Consider the following 24048-nt stretch of genomic DNA (forward strand, 5'->3'; position numbering starts at 1 on the left):
CATAATCATAATCATCTCTTCCTCGAATACAGACTTGTTTCTTTTCACAGGCTTCTGAATATGTTTCCCAGTAAAAGAGACTTAGCTGTATTGTATTGAGGGTCATAAATGTCAACGTGTACAGAGAAGGCAACAGCATATATATGCGAATCAGAACTGTTTATTGCTAAGTACGTTACACATAAACTAATTTGACTTAGTGAAAGGTGCATAACAATAAACAAAAACAGAAAACAGTGCAATGACATGAGACACATTTTTTAAATATAAAAATGTACAATAAAAATATGGTAACATTTTTTTATAACAATATACTTTGAAACAACTGTATTTCAATAATAATATCAAAAAGATGTGCAAGAGTGAGTGACAGTGACACAATGAACGCGATATTCTCATGTCACAATATAATTTTTCTTCACAGTATTAAACCATATCAACAGAGCGTACTTTTGTCTTATTATAAAGACACGCGGGTCTCGTTATTGTAACAACCTTTTCTTGTTCTGTGGAGCACAAATAAGCCATGAGTTAAAAGCTGCGGATGAGCGCTTTTTGACTTAAAGCACTTCCTCTTCCTCACGCACAACTGAGACAAACAACTAGATTTAGAAGAATATGCTATTAACATGTCAAAACATTTCATACTCATCCGACCCGGTCAGAATTGACTTTTACAAAGCAAACTTCTTCTAAAACAGCTTATGAACATGTGTTGTCATTGTGACATAAGATCAATCTATACGAAAAGTGTATTGTTTTTTATTATTATTATTAGTATACGTTGTTATAAATAGTTACTTATTTTGTTATTAAGAAAATAAACGTTATAACACATTTTCTAATCGCAGGAATGCTGCAGATGCCTTTTCTCATCATTAGCAGATACATTTATACACAGACCAGTAGTGGTCTATCTATAAGTGTATTTGAGCTACTTGTACTTAACTTGAGTATTGCCATTGTCTGTTACTTCTACCCCACTACATATCAGACATGTTTTAATGTAGATGGAGTAAAAAGTACAATATTAGCTCAAACGTCTTTATTTGTCTGACAGCTGTAGTTACTAATTACTTGTGGAATTAAATTGTCACAAAGGTGAAAACAGAACTGTCTTTCTGAGCTCATTAGCACAACTTGACACCTTCAAAAACACCTTCAGCTCAGACTGGAAACTTCTGCTACACCTGCATGTTCTGTGCGAGTTGTTCCTTTTGTTTTCCACTGAGGTCATTCGAGGTTCAGAGGGTAATGCAGCAGTAGTATGAATACAGAAATACCATGTATAATACTGTCTGATGCCATTTTGTTGCAGAATGAGCACTTGACGCACAATGAGCACTTGCCGCAAATACTTAACTATTGTTTGAGTAAAGTTTTGCGTGCAGGACTTTTGCTTCATGGAGTATTTTCACTGTGTGATATTGCTACTCTTATTATACCACTGCACATGACTATATTTAACTTGTTCGGTTATCCACAAATAAAAACAACTAGAAATACTTCAATAATGGAGAAACAACCTCTACTAGCCTTCCACCTATAGACTGTATGTTTTCAAAAGCCCTGAGTCAACACTATTGTAGTATATCATATACACCCCTGAGTATATCCTATACCCCTGTGGTTTAATGCAGTGTTAAGTTGTTGATTTGACAAGTGTATCCCAACAACTATTCCACGGTGACATCGCGACTTTGCTGGTTTGGTTTATCAACAGTGACACATCTTCGGTTTTAAATGTTCTGTAGCGAGGTGGGGCTGGTTATGTTATGCCCGAAAACTCATCCAAATAATAATGGCATGGAATATGAAATATACCACATACTTTGGTCTTATATAGATAGAACTTTGGATGGAAGTTGTACACTGGAAAAGGTGAATGTATTATAATCGAAAAAGATCCGACAAAGCGTTTTATTTGAAGTCTTTTTGCATAGGCACAAAGTAATACTACCATTTGGGCAAAATGTGGCGGAGATTTAGGACCCCGTGAAGCCTCCAGTGTTTCTCATAGTATTTTTGGTCAAATATTAGCCGGTTACAAAACCAGCAGTTGGACGGGGGGGGTGTTATATAACAAGTGTCACACGAGAGAGGAGTTCGTAGTAAAAAACTGAACGAAGACAACATGGACAGGACGGTCAGCCTTCCCAATCAGCCCGACAAAACCACCACGGGTAACAGAAACGGACCGAGTGACTGACTGTAACGTAAAAACCTCACGTCAAGCCTTCCCAGCGTTCCGAGCAATAGTTTGTTTTAAGTTGTCTCCCAGAGCGTCACTGTCACCTCGAGTGTGGTTGTACTTCTTTAGCTTGACTCGAGGTCTGCATTTCAACCCAACCGAATGACGTCAGCTCCATTAGTTGTTTTGTTTTATGCTGCGTGGTTTGCTAACATACTGTTCACCCAATGTGTCGAAGAGTTTCGCGACTGTGCCATTTGATTCATGATGTATTCGTACTGGAATCGTAGTAGCAGCTGTTGTGATCGTCCAGTAGCAGCTACTACAGATAACAGATATAGTAAAGACGGCGCTGCCAGTTGCAATGTGACTAGTTGCATTACCAATCATGTTTCTCCTGATGATTCGGTTACATGCATGGTATAATAGTTGTGTGTATTTTTTTTGCCACAGTGACTCTGGTTGAGAGCAGCAGCGCCCCCAGCGGGGTGGATCTGGTCAGTTCCTACCAGACCAACAGAGTGGGGGACCCCATGGACTTAGTGGCCCTGGCATCACAAGTACAGAGGGTATGGACTGAGATGTATTGAACACAAATAATAATAACTCTTGTTAGTGAGGTAATAATATATATATATATATATATTTTTTTTTTAGGGAGATGATTTTACAAGAGCCAACGCTTGCAACAAACTGACAGTCATTGCTGACCAGATCAGATACTTGCAGGAACAGGCGAGGAAGGTGAGCAGCAAAAACGAGTACATGCAATGAATGTGGTAGTGACCTTTTCTTTTAATGCTGCTGTAGCTATTTTGTGGCTGGTCATCTGATCGTAATGCAAGCAAAACACGTTTACCTCCCAATATCACTGCACATTTTAACAATATGAGCACTACGGATGAGCTTTTAGCTGTTTATCTAGTAGTATAATATAAGATAACACAATATATGCTCTCCTCTCTCCCTCCCTCTCTTCTCTCTCTTCCCAGGTTTTAGAAGATGCCAAAAGAGATGCCGACCTCCACCATTCTGCCTGTAACATTGTGAAAAAAGCAGGCAACATGTATTACCTCTACCAGCGGCCTTCCGGACAGAAGTACTTCTCCATCATCTCCCCTAAGGTCAGCATTCTACTGACGCATACACCAACCAACCAGAAGTCCATAAAGCTGCCTTGAGCGTTATGTGGATGCAAAGTGTTACGACATGCCAGCGAGAGCCTGTTGCTTAACATTCCCCTCAGGGAGCGTTCCTCCATCTACACATGAATGCCTCACCAAACGTGTGTGTTTGGGATGTTTCTCGTATTCAAAGGTCACGTAACTAAGAGGAGAGCTGATAGTGAGCAGACGGACAAAAAAAAAAAAACACTGGCGGGTTCAGGTTGAGTTTGACCAGTTGCAGTTTTTATTTTTTGTCATCGTGGAATGCCGGGGAGGAGCTTTAAACGAAGAAAATGTATGTGTTGCAACTACGTATTCTTTTGTCATCGTTTTCATCAATTATTCTGCCGTTAAGTTTCTTGAAAAATGTCTGAAACTGGTGGAAAATAGCCATTTTAAAAGGCCACGGTGAGACCAAGTTGCTTGTTTTCTCTGACAAAATAGTGTAAAATCTAAGAAACTAGTCATTTTACTTTTGACTGGACACAAAAAATTCATAGGCTGGAACTAGATAGTGTTTTGGTATTTCTGCTTGAAAAATTAATCACATGATTCAGCTTTTTGAACAGAAACGAAACCGAAAGAGGGAGGGAATTTAGGGTTTATTAACTGATTTATAGAAGGGAGGAAAAAAACAAGTGTTTGACTTCTGACAGTGCAGCACAGTTCATCATTGTCCTACTTCCTCCTCCCTCTCCCCTTTTGAAGGAATGGGGCCCAAGTTGTCCGCACACATTCGTCGGCGCATTCAAACTTCAACACGACATGTCCTGGACCCCCGTGGACCAGGTGGCGAAGAGGGACGCGGAGATCGCCATCATGGACAAGGTCCTCAGCCAGCAGACCGCCCTGCCGCTTTACACGGAACCCAACTTCAAGGGCCTCTCGGAGTAAAGGATTTTAAGAGGACACATGGAGACCAAGATCCATTCGGGGACTGGAACCGCTGATGTCAGAGCATCTGTTCCAGTGTTTTGGTAACTTTCAGACACGGACTAAAGGAGAGACGCTACAGGTCAACATTTTAACTGATGCTATCATGAACCTTCCCCAGTTGATTGCTGACATTAAGACAATAATTTGTCGTATTACAAGCTGTCTGAAATGTTATCTTTAAATATGAAATTGGGGCATTATCTAATTTTAAAATGTGCTAATTTGCATTATTTTGCAGAGCAGAAATGTGATTGTTGGATAAAGCCTGTTTCAAAACTCCTGTTTTCATTTTGTTGACATAAGAGTGAAAGTTTTTTTTTACAAGGGTGATTTTGGATATCGCTTCTGTATCGCTCCGTAAATCCAGAAATACTGTCCACAGCAGATTAGAGACAGCTTCAGACTAGAGAGGGATGAATCTGTAATGCTTACAAGTTTTGTGAGATGTTATGAAAATACAGAATTATCTAATAGTAACGTGCACTTAATTTAGGAGTCATCTTCAGATGCAAATAAACAAAGTAGTATAATATAAACCACCTGAATGTTTTTTCTTTCCACTAGTCTGAAAGAAAAATAGCCCAAAAAGAACAAAGGTTTTGCCTGTACTGTCACACAGAGCGCAGTGAATTACTACAAGTCTTAATTTGTATACACATCGATTGGTGATGTTAGTGTCAGCCTTCGGGATGGTTTACTAGAACTGAAAATACCAAATGGAGCTGCACTGGCCAGCATGTGCATTAACACTTTAAAAAAAATCAAATTAAGATTTGAATGTTCTATCAAATCAGTTTCACTCACATTTAGTCGATTATCTGATGCGTCACACGGAACAAAACAAACGGCATGATCCAGTGTTTATCTCCAGAATGTATCGTGTATGCACAACAAACACGATGAGTATACCCTGCTCTGCTCATTTGTTTTTCTCTTAATGAATTATTCATTGTTTACGCATGTCTTCTTCTCTGCTTTTGTTTCCAACAACTGTAAATCAGCGTAAATCCAAACAGCATGAACTGAGTCTTGTGATTTGAAAAAACAAAAAATAAACTTCATAGGTTAATGTGTCCTTACTTTGAATTTTAGGAGGGAAGTACAACTTCTGCTCAGCCACCGTATTAGTGACTCAAGTCAATTATGTCTTTAATTTATCGACTGTAACCAATGAGGTTGTTCTGACTATTTGGGAAATAAACATACTTTCACACATGTTTAATTTCTCGTCAAGACAATTAAAATGCAAAAGCTTTATTTTGAATCGACTGTCTTCAGCAACTTAATTTCAAGTACAATTGGAGTATGACTGATGATGATTTTGTTATTAAAATTATTGTTTAAAAGCGAGCAAGTAAGCTGAATCCCAGTCAAGTGTCTTCCTGTGAGGACGTGATTGTCAGAAGATAAGAATTTAGGTGACGCAGAAGCTGCCAGTTATCCACGGCGACATTGAAGTGCACAGGGTCCCCCGGTTTTATCTTCAGCAGCACGTGAGACCGCGGTGGGAGGAAGAAGAGCACTTTGACCTCTTCTTCCTCGGACAGATCCGATATGAGGTAGGGGAGGAAGTGTTTCTCCACCAGGTCAGTGAGAGCCCCCTCCTTCAGCCGGCAGCAGAACAGGCTGGTAACACAGTCTGCCGGGTCCTCTCCACTTTCTGCACCCATTTCATCCCACAAGCCCTCGAACAAGCACCGTCTGCTGCTGTTCCCCCAGGCCGGGGGGGCGGGCAGCGGCGCGAAGACCTGCCGGAAGGCCACGTGGATGTGCGGCAGGACGGTGAGCCAGGAGAGGCCGTCCTCAGTGGTGAAGATGGCGCTGGCGTGGAGCGTGGTGGGGTAGGGACGCCTGGGCTTCAGTCTCAGCCTGACTTCAGGCGGCGGCCTCCCCCGGACCAGACTCGGGACGCTGATGTCGCCCAGCTCTTCGTAGTGGTCGTCTGTGAGGCCGAAGTGGAGGCGGATGCTGAAGAGCTGATCGAAGTGGGAGTCGCTGTCGATGCGAGTAAGCCGGTAGTTTAAGGTGATTTCTGAGGCGAATCCGGGGACGAGGAACTGAGCTCTGTATTCTTCCAGAGCTGCGTTGGCCTCTGTTGGCAAAGTATCATTCTGGTGGGGGTCGCTTACTTCCTCGGTTTGTGTTTCCCCTTGAGGCGGCTCAGAACGGGCCTCGATTAGCCCGAATATCGACTTCTCCGTCTGGTGAATGGTCAGCGCGCTCGCCAAGCCCTCGCTCTCAGCCATGATGCAGGACAGCGATCGCTTCGTGACCTGCCGCCCTCCCTCTGCAGAACCCTGCGCCAGAACCCCGGCCAGCTTCTCCTGGGACAGCGTGGTCAGGAGGGTGTAGTAGAGCCGGGCATGGTCCTGGATGTCCGTGTCACCGTAGTGGCAAGTGAGATGCAGCAGGATGTCGGCCAGAGGCAAGAGCAGCGAGTCCAGGCTAGGGTGGACGAGGAGGCGGCGGCAAACCCCCAGCAGGCCGTTGCCCAGGCGCCAGTCGCCGGAGGTGCACAGAGAGGAGGGAGACGGAGCGATGACGCTGGATAGGAAGCTGACGGTGCTGTGCTGGTGAATCTCTCCCTCCTCCGCCACACGGGCCAGTGTCTTTAGGTGCCAGCTCAGTTCTCGCGGGGTGAGCCGAGCAGGCGGGGCATCGGCGATGACTCCCTGGAGGGCCCTCAGGAACCCCACCGCCCAGTCAGACTCAGCGAGCTTGTCCTGGGCCCGGTCGGCCAGGTTGACGATGTGCGGTGCTAGGTGGGTGTGGCGGAGGTAGAGCTTGCACAGCTCCTCTGTCAGGCTGCGACAGTAACTCTCCACGTGGCAGAAGGAGAAGAGGAAGAGGAAGGCGGCCCTGAAGAAGGTGACAACGATCTCCCGGCTGCCCCCGTTTGCCACGACGCGCAGCAGCGAGGTGAGGTGCTCATAGAGGTAGGCCAGGCCCCTGCTTTCCTCCCCCTCCCCTTCCTCTGCTTCCTCCAGGTAGACCAGGGACAGCAGGTTGAGGCGGGCCAGCGCTGTGGCGCCGTCGTTGAACACGGTGGGCGCCAGGGCCGAGGCCAGCCGCGGGGTTAGCAGCACGGGGAGGGTCTCGTCGCCGTCGCCGCCGCAGCCGATTGGCCGGTTCTCGGGGAAGTGCAGGAGGCAGTCCATGTAGAAAAGCTTCTCGGGCGTACCCAGCAGCGGGTGCTGGGAGAGCACGACCAGCCGCTGGAGGATGAAAGCTTCGTCCTCGGCGCTGAACAGGCTGTCGGTGAACGCACACTTCAACAGCAGCGTGGCGTGGAGGAGGCAAACCTGGGAGGAGAGCAAAGAGTTACTATGTTAAAGCTGCTTATGTGAAGACTTTTTATTGGATCTTTTTCTTTTATTGTCATTTGAAAAAGCCCAATGAAGTAATCCCCCAGCCCCCAGTATTTTAATTCTGTGAAGCAGTCCTTCTTTTTACTCGCGGGTTCCGCCTTTCCCCGCAGTATTCAAGTAAAATTCACATGCAGAGCTTCACAGGAAAATGTTATTCAATTGAGATGAAACGAACGTTTTAAGACCTAAACACACGCCAATAAAATGCTTGTAAACATGAACTGGTGAGTAAAGTACATTGGATTCTAGTTAATTCCATGTGACACAAACCTCGCTCGTGCCCAGCAGTCGCAGCAGCTGAGCTCTGAATACGGCCGGAGGGACACCAGGCACCATGGCAACTACCTCTGTCAGTCTGTGTAGCAGTGCAGCCTGGCACAGAGGAGTGAGGAGGTAGGACTCCTCCAGAAGGGAGGAAAGGACCGAACGCAGCTCCTTACAGTCGGGCCCAGTCTGGAGGGTCGGCACAGTACCCATGGGTCCCAGGATAAGGGACGATAGTATGGCCGAGGGGTCTTTGTCACTCATCGGGCCCGAGTCCAGCTCGGCCTCCCACGCCACAGATGTATTTCCTTCCAGAAGCGCCTTGAGGTGCTCAGCGCCAGCTCCAGTGTCCTGGGTGAGCCGATACACAGCGTTTCTCAACACCAGAGTGTGGAGTCCCGCGTAGGCCTGGTGGAGCCGGGAGGTTTCCCGCTGCCTGAGCCCGCCCAGGAGCTCGAGGCGCTGCGAGAGGAGGCCCGGGGAGCAGGCCTCCAGCTCCCGCAGGCAGTCGCAGGCCGTGGCCCGGAGGGAGCGCAGAGCGCCATCCCCGTGCAGGTCCCCGGTGTCCTGGGCCATCTGAAGGAGCAGGTCCAGGAAGTCCTGGGACACACAGGAGCGGACGCTCATGCAGGCGGTGCAGACGAGCACGGTGGTGAGGGCCAGGAGGAGGTGGCAGCGGAACTGGACGGACTTGGGAGGACACTGGTCCAACACCGACATGAGCTCCAGGGCCGTCTCCTCGCCCACAGAGTCGGAGGGACACAGCAGGGTCGGATGCTCGCATAGCGGGGACAACAGGAGGACCTGAGGTGGATGCAATGGAAGAATTATGGACATAATAACTTGTATTACATTAAACACAACACAGGAAAACACCACAGATAATACAGGTAATTATTAGTGTTCACTGCTGTCAATTACTCAATTAAAAAACAATCATTTTTAAATTTTGTGCGAGCAAACCGTCCAAAAGAGATGTGTAAATGATGAGTAAAAAGAAAACCCGGTTTGAGAAACTAGGTCCAGCGGGGTTTGGGGGTTTCAGACCCCGCTTAGGGTTTCGTTGACACCGGAAATGCCAAAGTCCTTTTAAAAATCGGTCGATTAAGTGTTGTCGGCTGAACCCACGTCGCACAGCACCAGTGCGCGGATGTGGAGACACGGTTGCTTTCGGCTCGCTCTGCTCGTGACTCTCATTGCGGCAACACATTAAGGAAGCATGGGAGTTTAATGTATCGTACATTTCTTTTGTTGTTGTTACCTTAACACTGTAACTGGCTCTGTCATCTCGGAGCTCACGGAGCAGCTCTGCGAGGAAAGCCTCAGCTGTTGTCCTGGAGAGGAAGACAGACGGACTCCGGGAGAAAGCGGAGATCCTCTCGGCCCAGTTCGCCGCCATTGTTGGCTCAAACCCGAAACCTTTGCGACGAACGAATGAGCGGATCAGAAACTCCTTCCAAAGTCATTGCACGCAGTAAGCTCTGACTTTGAAATGTGACAGAAAGTTCCCCTCCTCAGCATCCAGGGGCACAGCAGCAGTGAGTTCCGTGTTTTGTCACGTGCACGTTTAACAGTCGCGGTGTCACATCAGCACCCCCTGCTGCTACGGAGGGTCGACCAGTATGACATAGAGCTCAGCTAAAAGAAGTTTCAAATGTTTTTAATAAATAAATACAAACAGTTTGTCTGGAATAATCCTGCTTTTTCCAAATTACATTTCAAATAATGTTCTTATTTTTACTTTGTTCGGAGATAAATCATGCTTTTCTACATTGCAAAAGAACAGCAGTCTGTGAACTCTTCAAATGGGATTAAGCGTTGCTCCTTTAGTTGTTTTACCGCCACACCACAACAATATTATATATTAATACACAAAGGTTTCGATTAACTAAATAAGTATATCCCTCTTGGCATAATCATACAACATCTATTAAGACAATATACTATACTTGTCTTCACCATTGCTTATTTGTATAACTGTAAAATAGCTGCTATTTTATGTTTTTGACTTTATACTATATATTATTGTGCACAACTCTTATTTGGTTCTTAATTTATAACGAAATGTGCTTCGTAAGACACCCAAACATTACACATTTTAAATTAAATCCTAACAGCAGAATGAGGTCAACATGAAAGGGGGAACAGTTCAAGAGTTGTACACGGTGAGTGCGCTAGAGGGCGCTGGTGAATCATCTCTCTCGTACAGAAGAAGAGTTAAACGACCAATCAGATTCGCCTTGGAGAAATCAACAAGGAAGTCGTATTTAACCCGCCAATTTTTGTGTCGTTGTTGAAAAGTTCCTGTGTGCGCGCGTTTGTGTTTTAATCCCTATTTTTAACTGGCACTAAAACTGCGACAATGTCTGAAAATACATTCCCCATCTCTAACCCGGATGCGATAGTGCATTTTTACCGAACCGAAGTTCTCACCGGTCAAGAGGCAAAACACTTCACGAAGAGCGACCTGACTCCAACTCCAAAGGTAAAGGAAACACCAACGTCTGCGAATAGAAGAGAAACGTCCGATAATAGCGACGTGATGAGCGGGTTTGAATGGTCCGTGAACTGTAGTGTAACGGAAATGGTGCAATAAACTGAACCGAGGAGTTTAATATTTTGATATAGCTTTATAGCGGGTAAAATAAGTCTTGGAACACGCCACTACTTTTCTATAACAGTATATTTCTAAAAGGTGCTATTGACATGACATGTTCACCAGATGTCGCTAACAACCCAAGTCATCCATACATACAAAGAAATTAGCTAAGTTATGTGTAATAAAATGGAATGACACAAAGAAAAAGTATTGGAACACGTTGAACAAAAGCCAACAACAAAAGCCTTTGTTGGTAACGACAGCTTCAAGACGCCTCCTGTTTGGAGAAACTAGTTGCAAGTATTGCTCAGGTGTCTTCAAATCTTGAAGCTTCAAGATAAATATATATGTATATACAGTGCATCCGGAAAGTATTCACAGCGCTTCACTTTTTCCACATTGTTATGTTACAGCCTTATTCTAAAATGGATTAAATTCATTATTTTCAACCCATAATGACAAAGTGAAAACTGTTTTTTTTGCAAATTTATTAAAAATAAAGAACGAAAAAACAACATGTACATAAGTATTCACAGCCTTTGCTCAATACTTTGTTGAAGCACCTTTGGCAGCAATTACAGCCTCAAGTCTTCTTTGGTATGATTCCACAAGCTCGGCACACCTATTTCTGGGCAGTTTCTCCCATTCTTCTTTGCAGAACCTCTCAAGTTCCATCTGGTTGGATGGGCAGCATCGGTGCACAGCCATTTTCAGATCTCTCCAGAGATGTTCAATCGGGTTCCAGTCAGGGCTCTGGCTGGGCCACTCAAGGACATTCACAGAGTTGTCCCGAAGCCACTCCTTTGTTATCTTGGCTGTGTGCTTCAGGTCGTTGTCCTGTTGGAAGATGAACCGTCGCCCCAGTCTGAGGTCCAGAGCGCTCTGAAGCACGTTTTCATCCAGGATGTCTCTGTACATTGCTGCATTCATCTTTCCCTCAATCCTGACTAGTCTCCCAGTTCCTCCTGCTGAAAAACATCCCCACAGCATGATGCTGCCACCACCATGCTTCACTGTAGGGATGGTATTGGCCAGGTGATGAGCAGTGCCTGGTTTCCTCCAGACATGACACTTGGCATTCAGGCCAAAGAGTTCAATCTTTGTTTCATCAGACCAGAGAATTTTGTTTCTCATGGTCTGAGAGTCCTTCAGGTGCCTTTTTGCAAACTCCAGGCGAGCTGTCATGTGCTTTTTACTGAGTGGCTTCCGTCTGGCCACTCTACCAAACAGGCCTGATTTGTGGAGTGCTGCAGAGATGGTTAGCCTTCTGGAAGGTGCTCCTCTCTTCATAGAACAACACTGGAGCTCTGTCAGAGTGACCATCGGGTTCCTGGTCACCTCCCTGAATAAGGCCCTTCTCCCCCGATCGCTCAGTCTGGCTGGGCGTCCAACTCTAAGAAGAGTCCTGGTGGTTGCAAACTTCTTTCATTTCCAGATGATGGAGGCCACTGTGCTCATTGGGACTTTCAATGCTGCAGACATTTTTCTGTACCCTTCGCCAGATCTGTGCCACGATACAAATCTGTCTCGGAGGTCTACAGATAATTCCTTGGACTTCATGGCTTGGTTTATGCTCTGATATGCAGTGTTAACTGTGGTACCTTTTATATAGACAGGTGTGTGCCTTTCTAAATCGTGTCCAATCAACTGAATTTAGCACAAGTGGACTCCAATCAAGTTGTAGAAACATCTCAAGGATGATCAGTGGAAACAGGATGCACCTGAGCTAAATTGAGTGTCATGACAAAGGCTGTGAATACTTATGTACATGTTATGTTTTCGTTCTTTATTTTTAATAGATTTGCAAAAAACTGTTTTCACTTTTTCATTATGGGTTGTTGTGTGTAGAATGTTGAGGAAAATAATGAATTTAATCCATTTTGGAATAAGGCTGTAACATAACAAAATCTGGAAAAAATTAAGCGCTGTGAATACTTTCCGGATGCACTGTATGTATATGTATATATATATATATGTATGTGTGTGTATGTGCGTATATATATATATATATATATATATATATATATATATATATATATATATATATATATACACACACACGTGTGTAAAGGAGATTTTTTTTGTAAAGGAGATTTTTTTATCTCAATGAGGCTTTTCCTGGTTAAATAAATTTAAATAAAAAAAATATATATAGATAGATAGATGCCGATTGAGTTCTGTCTCACTTCTGTCTCTCTTTCAGCCAGAGGCGATTCAAACGCTGTACATGAGGGTGTTGCATCTCCTGTTCCGTTTCCGACCTGAGTGCCACTCCATGGTGAGTACCAGGTGTCCCCAGTTCCACTGAGCAGTCTGATGATGACCATTGCACATTTATGTACGGAATGTTGTTATCTTTCCTATGTTGAAGATGTGTTTTTTCTCTCTTTGTCCCCCCAGGTTCCACTTCTGGAGAACATTCAGAACCCAGTATATCATGAGGGGGCCACATCTATCATGAGCGTCTACATACGCATGTGAGTTTTCTTTCTTCCTTCGTCATATATATATATATATATATATATATATATATACACGTGTGGATGTGTATATATTAGTATGCACCAACCTCCACTGAATACTTTATTTAGATCTATGTAAAGCCAAATAGACTCTGAAACTGGGTTTCAATGTGTTTTGTTGCTGCGTGTGATCTTTTCACAGGCAGCAGTTTCTGCCCATGTGCTTGGTTTATGATTTTTCGCTGAACGACCTTCTAGCTCCAAGTACGTACATGTCTGTTTTATTTTATTTTTTCAGATTAACCCGAATTTTTTCCTGAAACCATATAACCGTACTTGTTCTCCCCTTTCTAGAAAAACAGAAGACTCTGACTGTTCTGAGCGCCATCATGAACTTCCTTCACTTCAGGAACCAGAGGATGGACTTGATCTTCGAGAAGCAGGCCAAATTTGTATGCCATATTGGTCCATACTGGTGTAGTGATGTGGGTTTGGGGGGTAGAGGCTAAAACAGAGTGGTCTTGTATCCCGTGGGTCGATGGTTAACATGCTAGGACCGGAAAGCATAATAATCTCTGCAGCATTGAATCTGCCCTCAATTTTTACGTAACTCTAGGTAATCCACTGGAGGCCAGCATCGGGTTCTATAGGCAAAAAGACAGATTCAACAAACAGACAACAAAGTGGCTTCATCTACATAGTAGCAAGAACCAATCACCCAGATAATAAATAAGTTGAACATGATGAAAACATAAAATAAGACATCAGATTACATGAAAAAAGATATTTTAAATATACATCGTAAATGGAAGCTAGGTAGCCGTTTTAATGCAGAGAAGATCCTTTATGCTTCCACCTTCAGCAGTATGCCCCCTTCCAAGTTTTCGTTTTTTCAGCACTGGCCCTACTCCATAAACGGTAATATTTATACTACTGTTTCTGTAGTGACAAAAAGACTGCTCTGTCAAATGCACGATGGATCACCCTGGGTTTGTATTGTTCTTATTTATTGAAATCCTAGACAAAGACTGCTTTTTTTTCTCTCTAATTTATATCTTTATAATCTCATTATAAAGCATTATCAAGATTTCTTTCTATAAATAACAAGGTTGCAAACATGCCCCTGGTCTCAGTGTGTGTTTGTCACAGTTACTCTCCTTGTTGTCAGAGGGCAGACATGGACAGGCTGCAGACTTACACCAAAGGCAACATGGAAGCAGAGAAGAAGATCGAGACGCTGACGTGAGTAGATATGTGTGGCCGCTTGTCGTTTGGTGCACATCTGCTTCCAGCTGCTTTAATGAGATGTTTTGTTGCCGTTTTATATCTTTTTAAATGTTTGTTGGGCAAAACAAGCCCATTTCTTCACCCTGGGCTCTCTGAATGTTTAATGAACCAAATCTGTAGGCCAAATATTAATTTCTTAAAGGGATAGTTCACCCCACTTCACCACTATTTTCTTTCCACCAAACCACTTCCTCGTGCTGGTGCGCAACTCCCTCCGAAAGTATGTAGTGTAGTGTCACGGGCTGTCGCTAGGACAGGCTAGCCTGGGGCGGTGCAAAGAGAGAGATGAACACAGGCACGTCCAAGGGTATTTAACAAAAAGTCCAGGTTTATTTCCCATCCCACCAGCAAGGTAACATCCAAAAACAACAAAGTCTCAAAAAAAAGGTCCAGTTAGGTAACACAAAACATCCCGGAGGAGAAAGTGGTTAATTAACCAAACAAAAACTCAATCCTGGTGAATCCAGGCTACGAGGTCCTCTCCCTTGTTGTCCTCTTCCAGGTGCTCGTGGGTTCACCTTCCGCTCTCCTTTCCAGGTGCTCTCCCTTAAGTCTCCCAGCCCTGCCTCAATCAGGTGCCTTAAGCAGCTGCAGCTGGGTGAGCGGTGAGGCAGGCTGGGAGATGTAGTTTTTGCACTGGTGGCCACTCTGTAGCGTCCCTCCACTACCTGTCCCCTTGTGATGCCACATATCCCTCTCCCCGGGCCTGACGTCCTCGGCAGGGTGAATGAGCACCAGAAGGCATCACGGCTGGACAGGGCATCTGCGTTGCCATGGCGTCGCCCTGGCCTGTGAATGACAGAGAAGTTAAACGGCTGGAGGCTTAAAAACCACCTAGTTACCCTGCTGTTTGTTTCCTTATTTTTTGCCATCCATTGCAAAGGTGAATGATCTGTTACCAGAGTGAACCTCCTTCCAAGCAGGTAATATTTGAGGGTTTCCAGGGCCCATTTCAACGCTAGGCACTCTTTCTCCACTGTGGCATAGTTCTTCTCCCTTGGCAGCAACTTCCGGCTCAAATACAGAACGGGGTGTTCCTCACCTTCCTTCATCTGGGCTAAGACAGCACCCAGGCCCATCTCAGAAGCATCTGCCTGGACCACGAACTCCTTGCTAAAGTCGGGGGCCATCAGGACTGGTTTCGAACACAAGGCCCTCTTCAGGTCGTTAAAGGCCTCTTCTGCGGCCGGGCACCATACGGGAATGTTTCTTGGTCGTCAGTTCGGTGAGAGGGGCCGCTATCAGAGAAATCCGGGATAAAACGTCTGTAATAATTGGCCAGGCCCAAGAAGGATCTCACCTGTTTTTTGGTCAACGGCTTTGGCCAGTCTTGGATGGCAGCGAGTTTCGCATCCTGGGGTTTCACAAGGCCCCGCCCGATGGTGTACCCCAAGTAGTTGGTCTCCCCAAACGCCAGCCTACACTTTTTGGGGTTGGCGGTCAAGCCTGCCTGTCGGAGGGAGTCGAGGACCTTCTGAACCCGTGGTAGGTGGCTCTCCCAGTCTGGGCTCTGAATTACCACATCATCCAGATAGGCCGCTGCATATTCTCGATGGGGTTTCAGTACTTGGTCCATCAGGCGCTGGAAGGTGGCGGGGGCTCCAAACAGGCCAAAAGGCATCATCCGGTACTGCCAGAGGCCTCCCGGGGTGGCAAAGGCTGTCTTCTCCTTCGACCCTGGAGACAATGGAACCTGCCAATAACCTTTGGTGAGATCCAGGGTGGTTAGGAAACGTGCCTGGCCCAGGCTTTCAATTAGCTCATCGACACGAGGCATGGGATATGCATCAAATTCAGAAATGTCATTTACTTTTCTGAAATCATTACAGAACCGGGCTGTTCCGTCCAGTTTGTCAGCCAGGACGATGGGGCTTGACCAGGCACTCTTGGATTCCTCAATCACGTTCAACGCCAGCATCTTCCTTACCTCCTCGTTAATCAGCTTCTTGCGGGCCTCCGGCACCCGATATGGCTTTTGGTTCACCGTTTTTCCCGGCTGGGTGCGTACCTCATGTTCCACCAGGTGGGTGTAGCCTGGGAGGGATGAAAATACCTCCTGATTTCCTTCTACCAGCTCCTTTGCCTGCTGCCGCTGGTGCGGAGAGAGGTCCGGGCCTAACTGCACCTCGTCCCGGGCGGGTTCTCTCGACTCTCTGGGGGAAAGGCCATTGAACAACACCTCTCGCTCATGCCATTTCTTTAGGAGGTTAATATGGTAGATTTGCTCACCTTTCCTCTTCCCTGTTTGTCGTACTTTGTAATTGACTTCCCCAACCTTTTCAATTACTTCAAAGGGCCCCTGCCAAGTAGCCAAGAACTTACATTCCACAGTGGGGACAAGAACTAGGACTCTGTCTCCAGGGTTGAATTCCCTGGGTTGTGCTGCTCGGTTATAGGCGGCCCTTTGATCCCTCTGAGCCTTCTCCATGTGTTCCTTCACAATGGGGAACACAGCTGCCATCCGGTCCCGCATCGCCCCCACGTGTTCAATCATGGTACGATGGGGACAGGGTTGCTCCTCCCACGTCTCCTTGGCGATGTCCAGAAGGCCCCTGGGTTTGTGAGAATACAACAGGTCAAAGGGTGAGAAGCCAGTGGAAGCCTGAGGCACCTCTCTTACCGCAAACAGAAGGTAGGGTAATAGCTGGTCCCAGTTTCTTCCGTCTTTGTCGATGGCCTTCCTCAGCATGGCTTTCAGGGTCTTGTTGAACCTCTCCACTAGCCCATCTGTCTGGGGGTGGTAGACCGAGGTTCTCACCTGTTTCACGTGTAACAGCGCACACAACTCCTTGGTGACCCTCGACATAAAGGGGGTCCCCTGGTCGGTAAGAATCTCCTTTGGAATCCCCACGCGGCTGCTGAAGAGGAACAGTTCTTTTGCTATTTGTTTAGCATTGGCCTTTCTTAAAGGGACGGCTTCCGGATAACGGGTGGCGTAGTCCACTATGACCAAGATGTACTGGTGCCCTCGGACACTTTTGGGCAGGGGACCCACAATATCCATGCCTACTCGTTCAAAGGGGGTTTCTATAATAGGCAAAGGGATAAGGGGGTTCCGGTACGTCGGTTTCGGAGCGGTGACCTGACAATCTGGGCAGCTGCGGCAGTAGTTCTCTATCTCCTTGTGGACTCCGGGCCAAAAAAACCTCTGTAACACCCTCTCTTTAGTCTTCTCTACGCCCAAGTGCGCTCCCAGCAAGTGAGTGTGGGCCAACTGCAGAACTGTGGAGCGGTGAGGCCGGGGCACAAGTAGTTGCTCAACGATTTGGTCCTTACTTCTTGTTACCTGATACAAGAGGCCATTTTTCACTGAAAAATGAGGGTAGGAAGGGGTCAACCGGGTTCCCACCAACGTTCCCTCTAGGACCTGGACGTTTCTTAAGGCATTACCCAGAGTCAGGTCCTGCAACTGTGCGGTTCCATACTGACCTTTTAAGGGGCAGTGTTTCTCGAGGGCCATCAGTGTCCTCCTCACTTGGCCCAGGTTGGGGCTCAGCGTCATCAGACTCAGCTCCACTAGAAGCTTCTGCCAAGGCTTGGACTGACACTAGAGGGGACAAGCATGGTTTGGCAATGTTAACCCAGGTTTTACTCAATTGTGGATGGTTCGACTTACGTTTGCGGGGCTCTCGACTAAGCTTCTTTAGGGCTTCCCTCCACAGCATCCGGAAAGCTGGGAAGTCACGCCCGATCAGGACTGGGACCGGGAGGTCCCGGATTACTCCCACCTCGACATTAAACGTGCCCTTAGTTGTGGTCAGTTTCACTACGGTGGTCGGATACTCTCGGGTATCTCCGTGGACACAAACCACCGGGACGGGATCGCCTTGAGCCGGGGACGTTGCCTCCAAAACTGCCTCCTGGACTAGGGTCCGAGCACTTCCTGAATCGAGCAAGGCTTCTAGGTCCCGTCGATTCACCTTTACGGGGCACGTTGGTCGCCGGTCCCTACTTTTGCCCAGGAGGGCAGCAAAGTGGACATGGGGGCCGCTGGCGGATTCCGCTGTGGGCATGGGCTCGTCTAGCCTTTCACACTGCCAGGAGATGTGGCCGAATTTGCCACAGCGATAGCACTGGCGGGGCTCTGGGTTCCGGAACGCTCGTGGCTGTCCAGGTGAACTACCGCCTCTGCTGGGTGGGTCCGAGTGAGGGTTGGCCAGGGCCGGACCTCTTTGGCGACGCACACTTGGCCGGGCCAGAAGCCACCGGCGCTTCACAGGGTGATTGGAGCATGTCCGAGGCCGCCTGGAACTGTTCTACGGCTTCTACCAACCCTGTGGCCGTTGTTAACTTTTGGTGGCCAATTATTTATTTTTTGCCTCGTACGGTAGACCCCGTAGATACTTGTCCATAACCAGGGTTTCTATCATGTCCGCCGGGCTGTGTTTGTCCGGTTCCAACCACCTTTTCGCCACTCGTATCAACTCGTGTATTTGGGACCGGGGTGTCTCTCCGCTTAGGAAAGTCCAGTTATGAAACCGTTGGGCCATGCTAAATTTGGTGAGCCCCTGGCGACTCAAAATCTCCCCCTTTAACTGGTCGTAGTCGTGGGCAATATCAGCCTCTACATCTCGAAATGCTTTAAGGGCCTCACCGGATAGGAACGGCGCCAGAAGTCCAACCCACTGTCTCTTTGGCCACCCTTCTCGAGTCGCCGTAGCTTCAAAGGCATGAAGGTAAGCTTCCACATCGTCGGTCACGCCAAGTTTAGGGATGTAATCAGCAGCCCTGGGCTTCGACTCTGGCCTCTGCCTGAGCTCCTGCTCCTTCAGTTCATTAGCCCTGATTTGCTGTGCCAACAGGGCACCGCTGATTTCCTGCTGCGCCCTCTGGCTCTCCAACAGCATCTGCATCAGTGGCTCCATTTTGGATTGGTGGCCTGGGGTTTGAAGTTCTGAAAAAAAGTTGGGACAAGTCGTCAATATCTCCTCTCTCAATCATCCGCACTTTGGCCCCAGTGCCCGCATCCTCCACCACCTGTAGTGTCACGGGCTGTCGCTAGGACAGGCTAGCCTGGGGCGGTTTAAAGAGAGAGATGAACACAGGCACGTCCAAGGGTATTTAACAAAAAGTCCAGGTTTATTTCCCATCCCACCAGCAAGGTAACATTCAAAAACAACAAAGTCTCAAAAAAAAGGTCCAGTTAGGTAACACAAAACATCCCGGAGGAGAAAGTGGTTAATTAACCAAACAAAAACTCAATCCTGGTGAATCCAGGCTACGAGGTCCTCTCCCTTGTTGTCCTCTTCCAGGTGCTCGTGGGTTCACCTTCCGCTCTCCTTTCTCCTTCCCAGGTGCTCTCCCTTAAGTCTCCCAGCCCTGCCTCAATCAGGTGCCTTAAGCAGCTGCAGCTGGGTGAGCGGTGAGGCAGGCTGGGAGATGTAGTTTTTGCACTGGTGGCCACTCTGTAGCGTCCCTCCACTACCTGTCCCCTTGTGATGCCACAGTAGATTGATAAATAGCACTACAAGCGGAAAATATATAGTGTTTAGAATTTTGGGGTAAACAGTCCCTTTAATCGGGCGTATATATTAGACATGAATAACTCATGAATAATTCTGTTTTTCATGATCCTAAGCGGTCAGAATGCAAGTCGTTGCGTGTCCTCTCCAGTCTCATAAAAGACAAACGTTTCGTCCTGCACTCTTTTATTTTTCTTTCTTTTCTTTCCTGGTCCACGTTCAGGACCATCCCACCAGAGCAGCAGGCCGAGGCCGAGGAGCTGGCAGCCGTTCTCTCCGAGCTGCAGTCCACCAAAATCCACGAATACCAGGAAGTGGTAGGTGGTGATGAAGCACAGTCGCATGAAGAGATATGGTGTGTGAGCGCTCTCCAGTAAAAAACAAATCTTATTTCAGGATGCGAAAAATGAAAGCATCGCAGAGTGGAAAGCCAAGATTGCGGAGAAGACTCAGAAACTGGTAGGTGAACGTTTGACACCAACAATATGCGTTTGTGAATCAGTTCCTGAGGTGCTTTTGGTGCGTGTGCCAAAAGCACCTCAGAGAGAACCCAAAATCAAGCCCCTTTATTGAAAAGCTGTGCTGTTTTGGGGGTGGGGGTCTCAGGCCCAGGTGAAGGTGGACGTCTGTAACCTGAAGGAGGACGTCAGCAAACTCAAGTCTCAAATCGTGGAGTCTCCAGAGGAGCTGAAGACTCAGATGGAGAAGATGAGGGAGAACGTCAAGAACATCAAGAGCTCCAACGTGAGTAGAGGGGGGGAAAAAAAGTGTGTGTGTGTGTGTGGGGGGGGGGGGGGGGGGGGGGGGTCGTCTCCAGAGAGCTGCCGTTTTGAAATGACAATTTGTTTGGTCTTTGATTTCAGAAAGAGATAGATGAGCAAATGGTGGAGCTGCAGAACATGGTGCAGAGTGTGACTCACACTGAGGCCGAGATCCAGCAGATGTACAGCCTGCTGCAGGACCTGGAGAGCAGCATGAACAACACCAAGCAGCGGGCGGATGAGGTACGCACTACACCGCCTGTCTCACCATCCTCTTCTGCTCCGTCTTCCATGAGGTCACCTGCGAAATAACAGATTGGCCGCTGCGCGTAGTGAAGGTAGCGATAGCAGACTGGTTACCTTTTTAATTAAAAATCAGTATGTTATTATAGTAATGGCAGAAAGTGATGAGGAAAATGGTTGCCTAGATTGTCCAACATTTAATGCAAATATAGCTAAATAAACTCTAAAATTCTGTATTCATTTTATTTTTTTGCCTGTCGGAAAAAGTTTCAAAGGCCCAGTATTAGTCCATGACCGTGTGTTTAAAAAAAGATGACATTTTGATTTATTTGTAAAGTGAGGTTATATGAGGTACTTATCCCGGGCCTGAAAGGTAAAGCCAAGGAGGAAGTGCCTTAAACATGCATTCTCTCTACTGACCAGCAGGGGGCGACTCCTCTGGTTGTATAAAAATCTATGAGAAAATGACTCTACTTCTCTTGAATTATTCTCTCAGTTTACATTGTAAACATGAGTTTATGGTTTCAATTTTAAGTTTCAAGTATTCTTAATTACATCATGATGTTAATTGAGTAAATTATGGTCCATTTAGAGTTAAATAGAACATAAAGCACTGTATGCTTTAGGGCGGGGTGATTGACAGGTCGCTACGTTATCTGGTCATGGGAGTTGGAACGTTAACCCTTTCATAGTGTTTTCAGTTTACGAAAACAGCTATATTTAGAATATTTTCCCTGCCTTGTCTTTCTGTCGGCTCTTTCTCAGTGGGGAACTGACTGTTATGTTGATCGACGCTCTCTCCCAAAGCCACCAATCTCCATTTACAAAACCAGTGTTGTACCTGGCAGAACACGGGAGCTGCTGGTCTACCACTGCCTCCATCGGTTACTTTGTTTGTTATTTTGTGACTTTGGTGCATCCGAAACTAACCCTTTTAAAACGCCAAAGTTACACACAATAACACAAAACAAAGTTAAAACGACTGTTTCTCTCAAAAGAGTCTGGTGGCTTTGAAGAGAGCACAGATAACTGCTTCCGTTTCTCATGTTGGCAGTACATGCTGGTAAAACCTGTGACCTGGAAACACCGGAACCCTTTCTTTACTGTGTGTGTGTGTGTGTCTGTGTCTGTGTGTCTGTGTCTAGCACAAGGAGTTAACTGCTCAGTATGAGAAAAAGCAGAAGGAGCTGAGGAACCTGTGCGTGGAGGAGGGCCAGCTGAAGCGAGCGCTGGCCATGAAGCTGGACAAAGAGTCCAAACATAAAATCCGCAAGCAGAAGAAGAAGGAGATGAAGGATCAGCAGATCCAGGACGTGCTGGGGTATGTTGAACGCATCTGCAATGCCATGGACCTTACTGGTGGTGTAACCCTGGATTAATTACACAGTTTAACCGTCCCAGTGTGAAATAACGTTTTACTGCCGATCATTATCGGCTGATATTCAGTCAAATATCCAATCAGGACATCAGCATTCATGCTTTTCTAGTCGCGGATCTCTGATAATGTTCCACTCTGAACAAATGATGTTTAATCAACCGTAGGAGAGCTGCTAACAGCTCTGATTATTCTGATTTATATCAAATGTGGTGAAAACCTTTTAACTTTGATAGATTATGATATATTAATAAAACTCACTAATGACAAGATTTTTTTAATTAATAAAAATACAACGCAATAGATGACTAGCAAAATTAAATGATTTAGAATTTCACTGACTTCAGAACAGGTAATTAGTATCTGCGGCAAAAAAAAGCCTGTGTATATGCTGTCCCTTTTGTCTATTTTTGTTTTGTTTTTCGCGCCGACCCATAATCCGTAATATTCAATTCAATTCAGTTTATTTTGTATAGCCCTAAATTACAAATGTGCCTCAGAGGGCTTTACAATCTGTACACATATCGGATCAGGAAGAAAACAGAAAAAAGCCTTTCACAGGGGAAAAACCTTCAGGAGAGCAACAGACGAGGATCCCTCTCCCCGATCTGTTTGATCCCGTATAATTTACATAGCAGTCAAAGTGATAAACATAATTTGACGTTTGAAATAACCAACATTGAACGATTCCCCCAGACAACGCAACCAAATCCACGAGAAGCGCGAGGAGATGGCCGACCGGATCCAGGAGATCTCCAGAGAGACGCAGCAGCTCAAGGCCAACATCCAGAGCCTGAGGGACGTGAGCAGCAAAGAGACGGCCAAAGCTCAGGTGCGTGCTCCGCCAAAGTCATTATTTGTTGTTGACCCGCGGGTTGAGGACTAACGCGCTCCTCCCTCTTTCCCCCCCCCCCTCACTGTGTCCAGGCTCTGTACGACACCCTGTCGGCTTCAATGGACAAGCTGCACGAGAGAATCGAGACACACATCGTGGACCTAAAACAAGACGTCACCAAGATGTCTGCACATTTTTAAACGTTCACTTCTCTACGTGTTTTCCTTCTGTTTGTTGCCTTTTTCCCCGTTACTATTTAACATGTTTAAAATGTTGTGCACCAGTTAATAAATCTGATAAGACCGAAATGAGCCAAATATATCGTATTTTTTTTTCAGGAATGGCGAATTTGTTAACATTGTTGCACCGGTGTGGCCCAGATATCGTAAATGAGTATAATAATATAATTGTAACACTATGAAATTATTAAGATGGTCATGATTTTATTTGCAGAGAACAACGGATATTGAGCCAGTTTAAGAGATGTAGCACCCCTTAAACACACGAACATGTCACTTTCTGTAAAGTAAAAAATCCGACGTCACGAGCCAAGCTGCCGTAACGTTTGCTCGGCTTTGTTTGTTCACGACTCGACAAACTGGTAGTTTTTGGATGTAATGCACAGAAGTGACATTGTTTTCCTTTTTAACCTTAATCCGACAGAAGGGTCTGCGGGGAACTCAGTCTATCTCAAAGGTGCTTTATTTATCATTCCAAATGTTCATGACCATGTCAATCAATTTGTTCCCAATGACTTAATGTCATTGTTTTTCTGTAAAAAAAAAAAGATAATGCAACATTTGCATATTTAAACATAAAACTTTAAAAATAATTGTCAAGTTATTAACTGAGGAAGTTTCTTGGTGATATCTCTAATTTAGTTTTATTCTCAGACTGATCCAGAAATCTGCCCTTCAGCAGCTCTCACATCCACCAACCTTTACAATTTCATTCCTATTCATATTTTGAAGTGTTTTTCACAGCCTGATTTATACATTTTATTTCAGAAAACATGGAGAAAATTGACTTGAATATGTCAAGAACATGAAACAAGAATTTTGAACCTGGCTTTATTCGTTCAAATTTTCCGCTGTGGAAA

The 24048-nt window shown here is 46.0% G+C and overlaps 3 protein-coding genes across 3 annotated transcripts; 2 read left to right on the plus strand and 1 right to left on the minus strand.

Moving 5' to 3' along the window:
* Positions 1–1989: 1989 nt before the first annotated feature.
* On the plus strand, positions 1990–5362 carry c5h1orf50 (chromosome 5 C1orf50 homolog). The gene is made up of 5 exons (XM_034533209.1): positions 1990–2183; positions 2645–2760; positions 2849–2935; positions 3184–3315; positions 4066–5362. The coding sequence occupies exons 1-5, from the start codon at positions 2135–2137 to the stop codon at positions 4249–4251; spliced, it is 570 nt and encodes a 189-aa protein (XP_034389100.1). The 5' UTR covers positions 1990–2134; the 3' UTR covers positions 4252–5362.
* Positions 5363–5510: 148 nt separating this feature from the next.
* Positions 5511–9481, minus strand: ap5b1 (adaptor related protein complex 5 subunit beta 1). The gene is made up of 3 exons (XM_034533208.1): positions 9187–9481; positions 7932–8729; positions 5511–7595 (listed from the first exon to the last, which is right to left on the minus strand). Exons 1-3 carry the CDS (start codon positions 9322–9324, stop codon positions 5664–5666), a joined length of 2868 nt encoding a protein of 955 aa, XP_034389099.1. The 5' UTR covers positions 9325–9481; the 3' UTR covers positions 5511–5663.
* Positions 9482–10156: 675 nt separating this feature from the next.
* Positions 10157–23260, plus strand: nuf2 (UF2 component of NDC80 kinetochore complex). Its single transcript, XM_034533689.1, has 13 exons — positions 10157–10410; positions 12728–12802; positions 12925–13001; positions 13189–13250; positions 13341–13438; positions 14155–14228; positions 19959–20052; positions 20132–20194; positions 20342–20479; positions 20599–20739; positions 21885–22060; positions 22811–22946; positions 23042–23260. Exons 1-13 carry the CDS (start codon positions 10288–10290, stop codon positions 23147–23149), a joined length of 1365 nt encoding a protein of 454 aa, XP_034389580.1. The 5' UTR covers positions 10157–10287; the 3' UTR covers positions 23150–23260.
* The last annotated feature ends 788 nt before the right edge of the window (positions 23261–24048 follow it).

This window comes from Cyclopterus lumpus, chromosome 5, assembly GCF_009769545.1.
Source record: "Cyclopterus lumpus isolate fCycLum1 chromosome 5, fCycLum1.pri, whole genome shotgun sequence".
NCBI classification, from domain to species: Eukaryota; Metazoa; Chordata; class Actinopteri; order Perciformes; family Cyclopteridae; genus Cyclopterus; species Cyclopterus lumpus.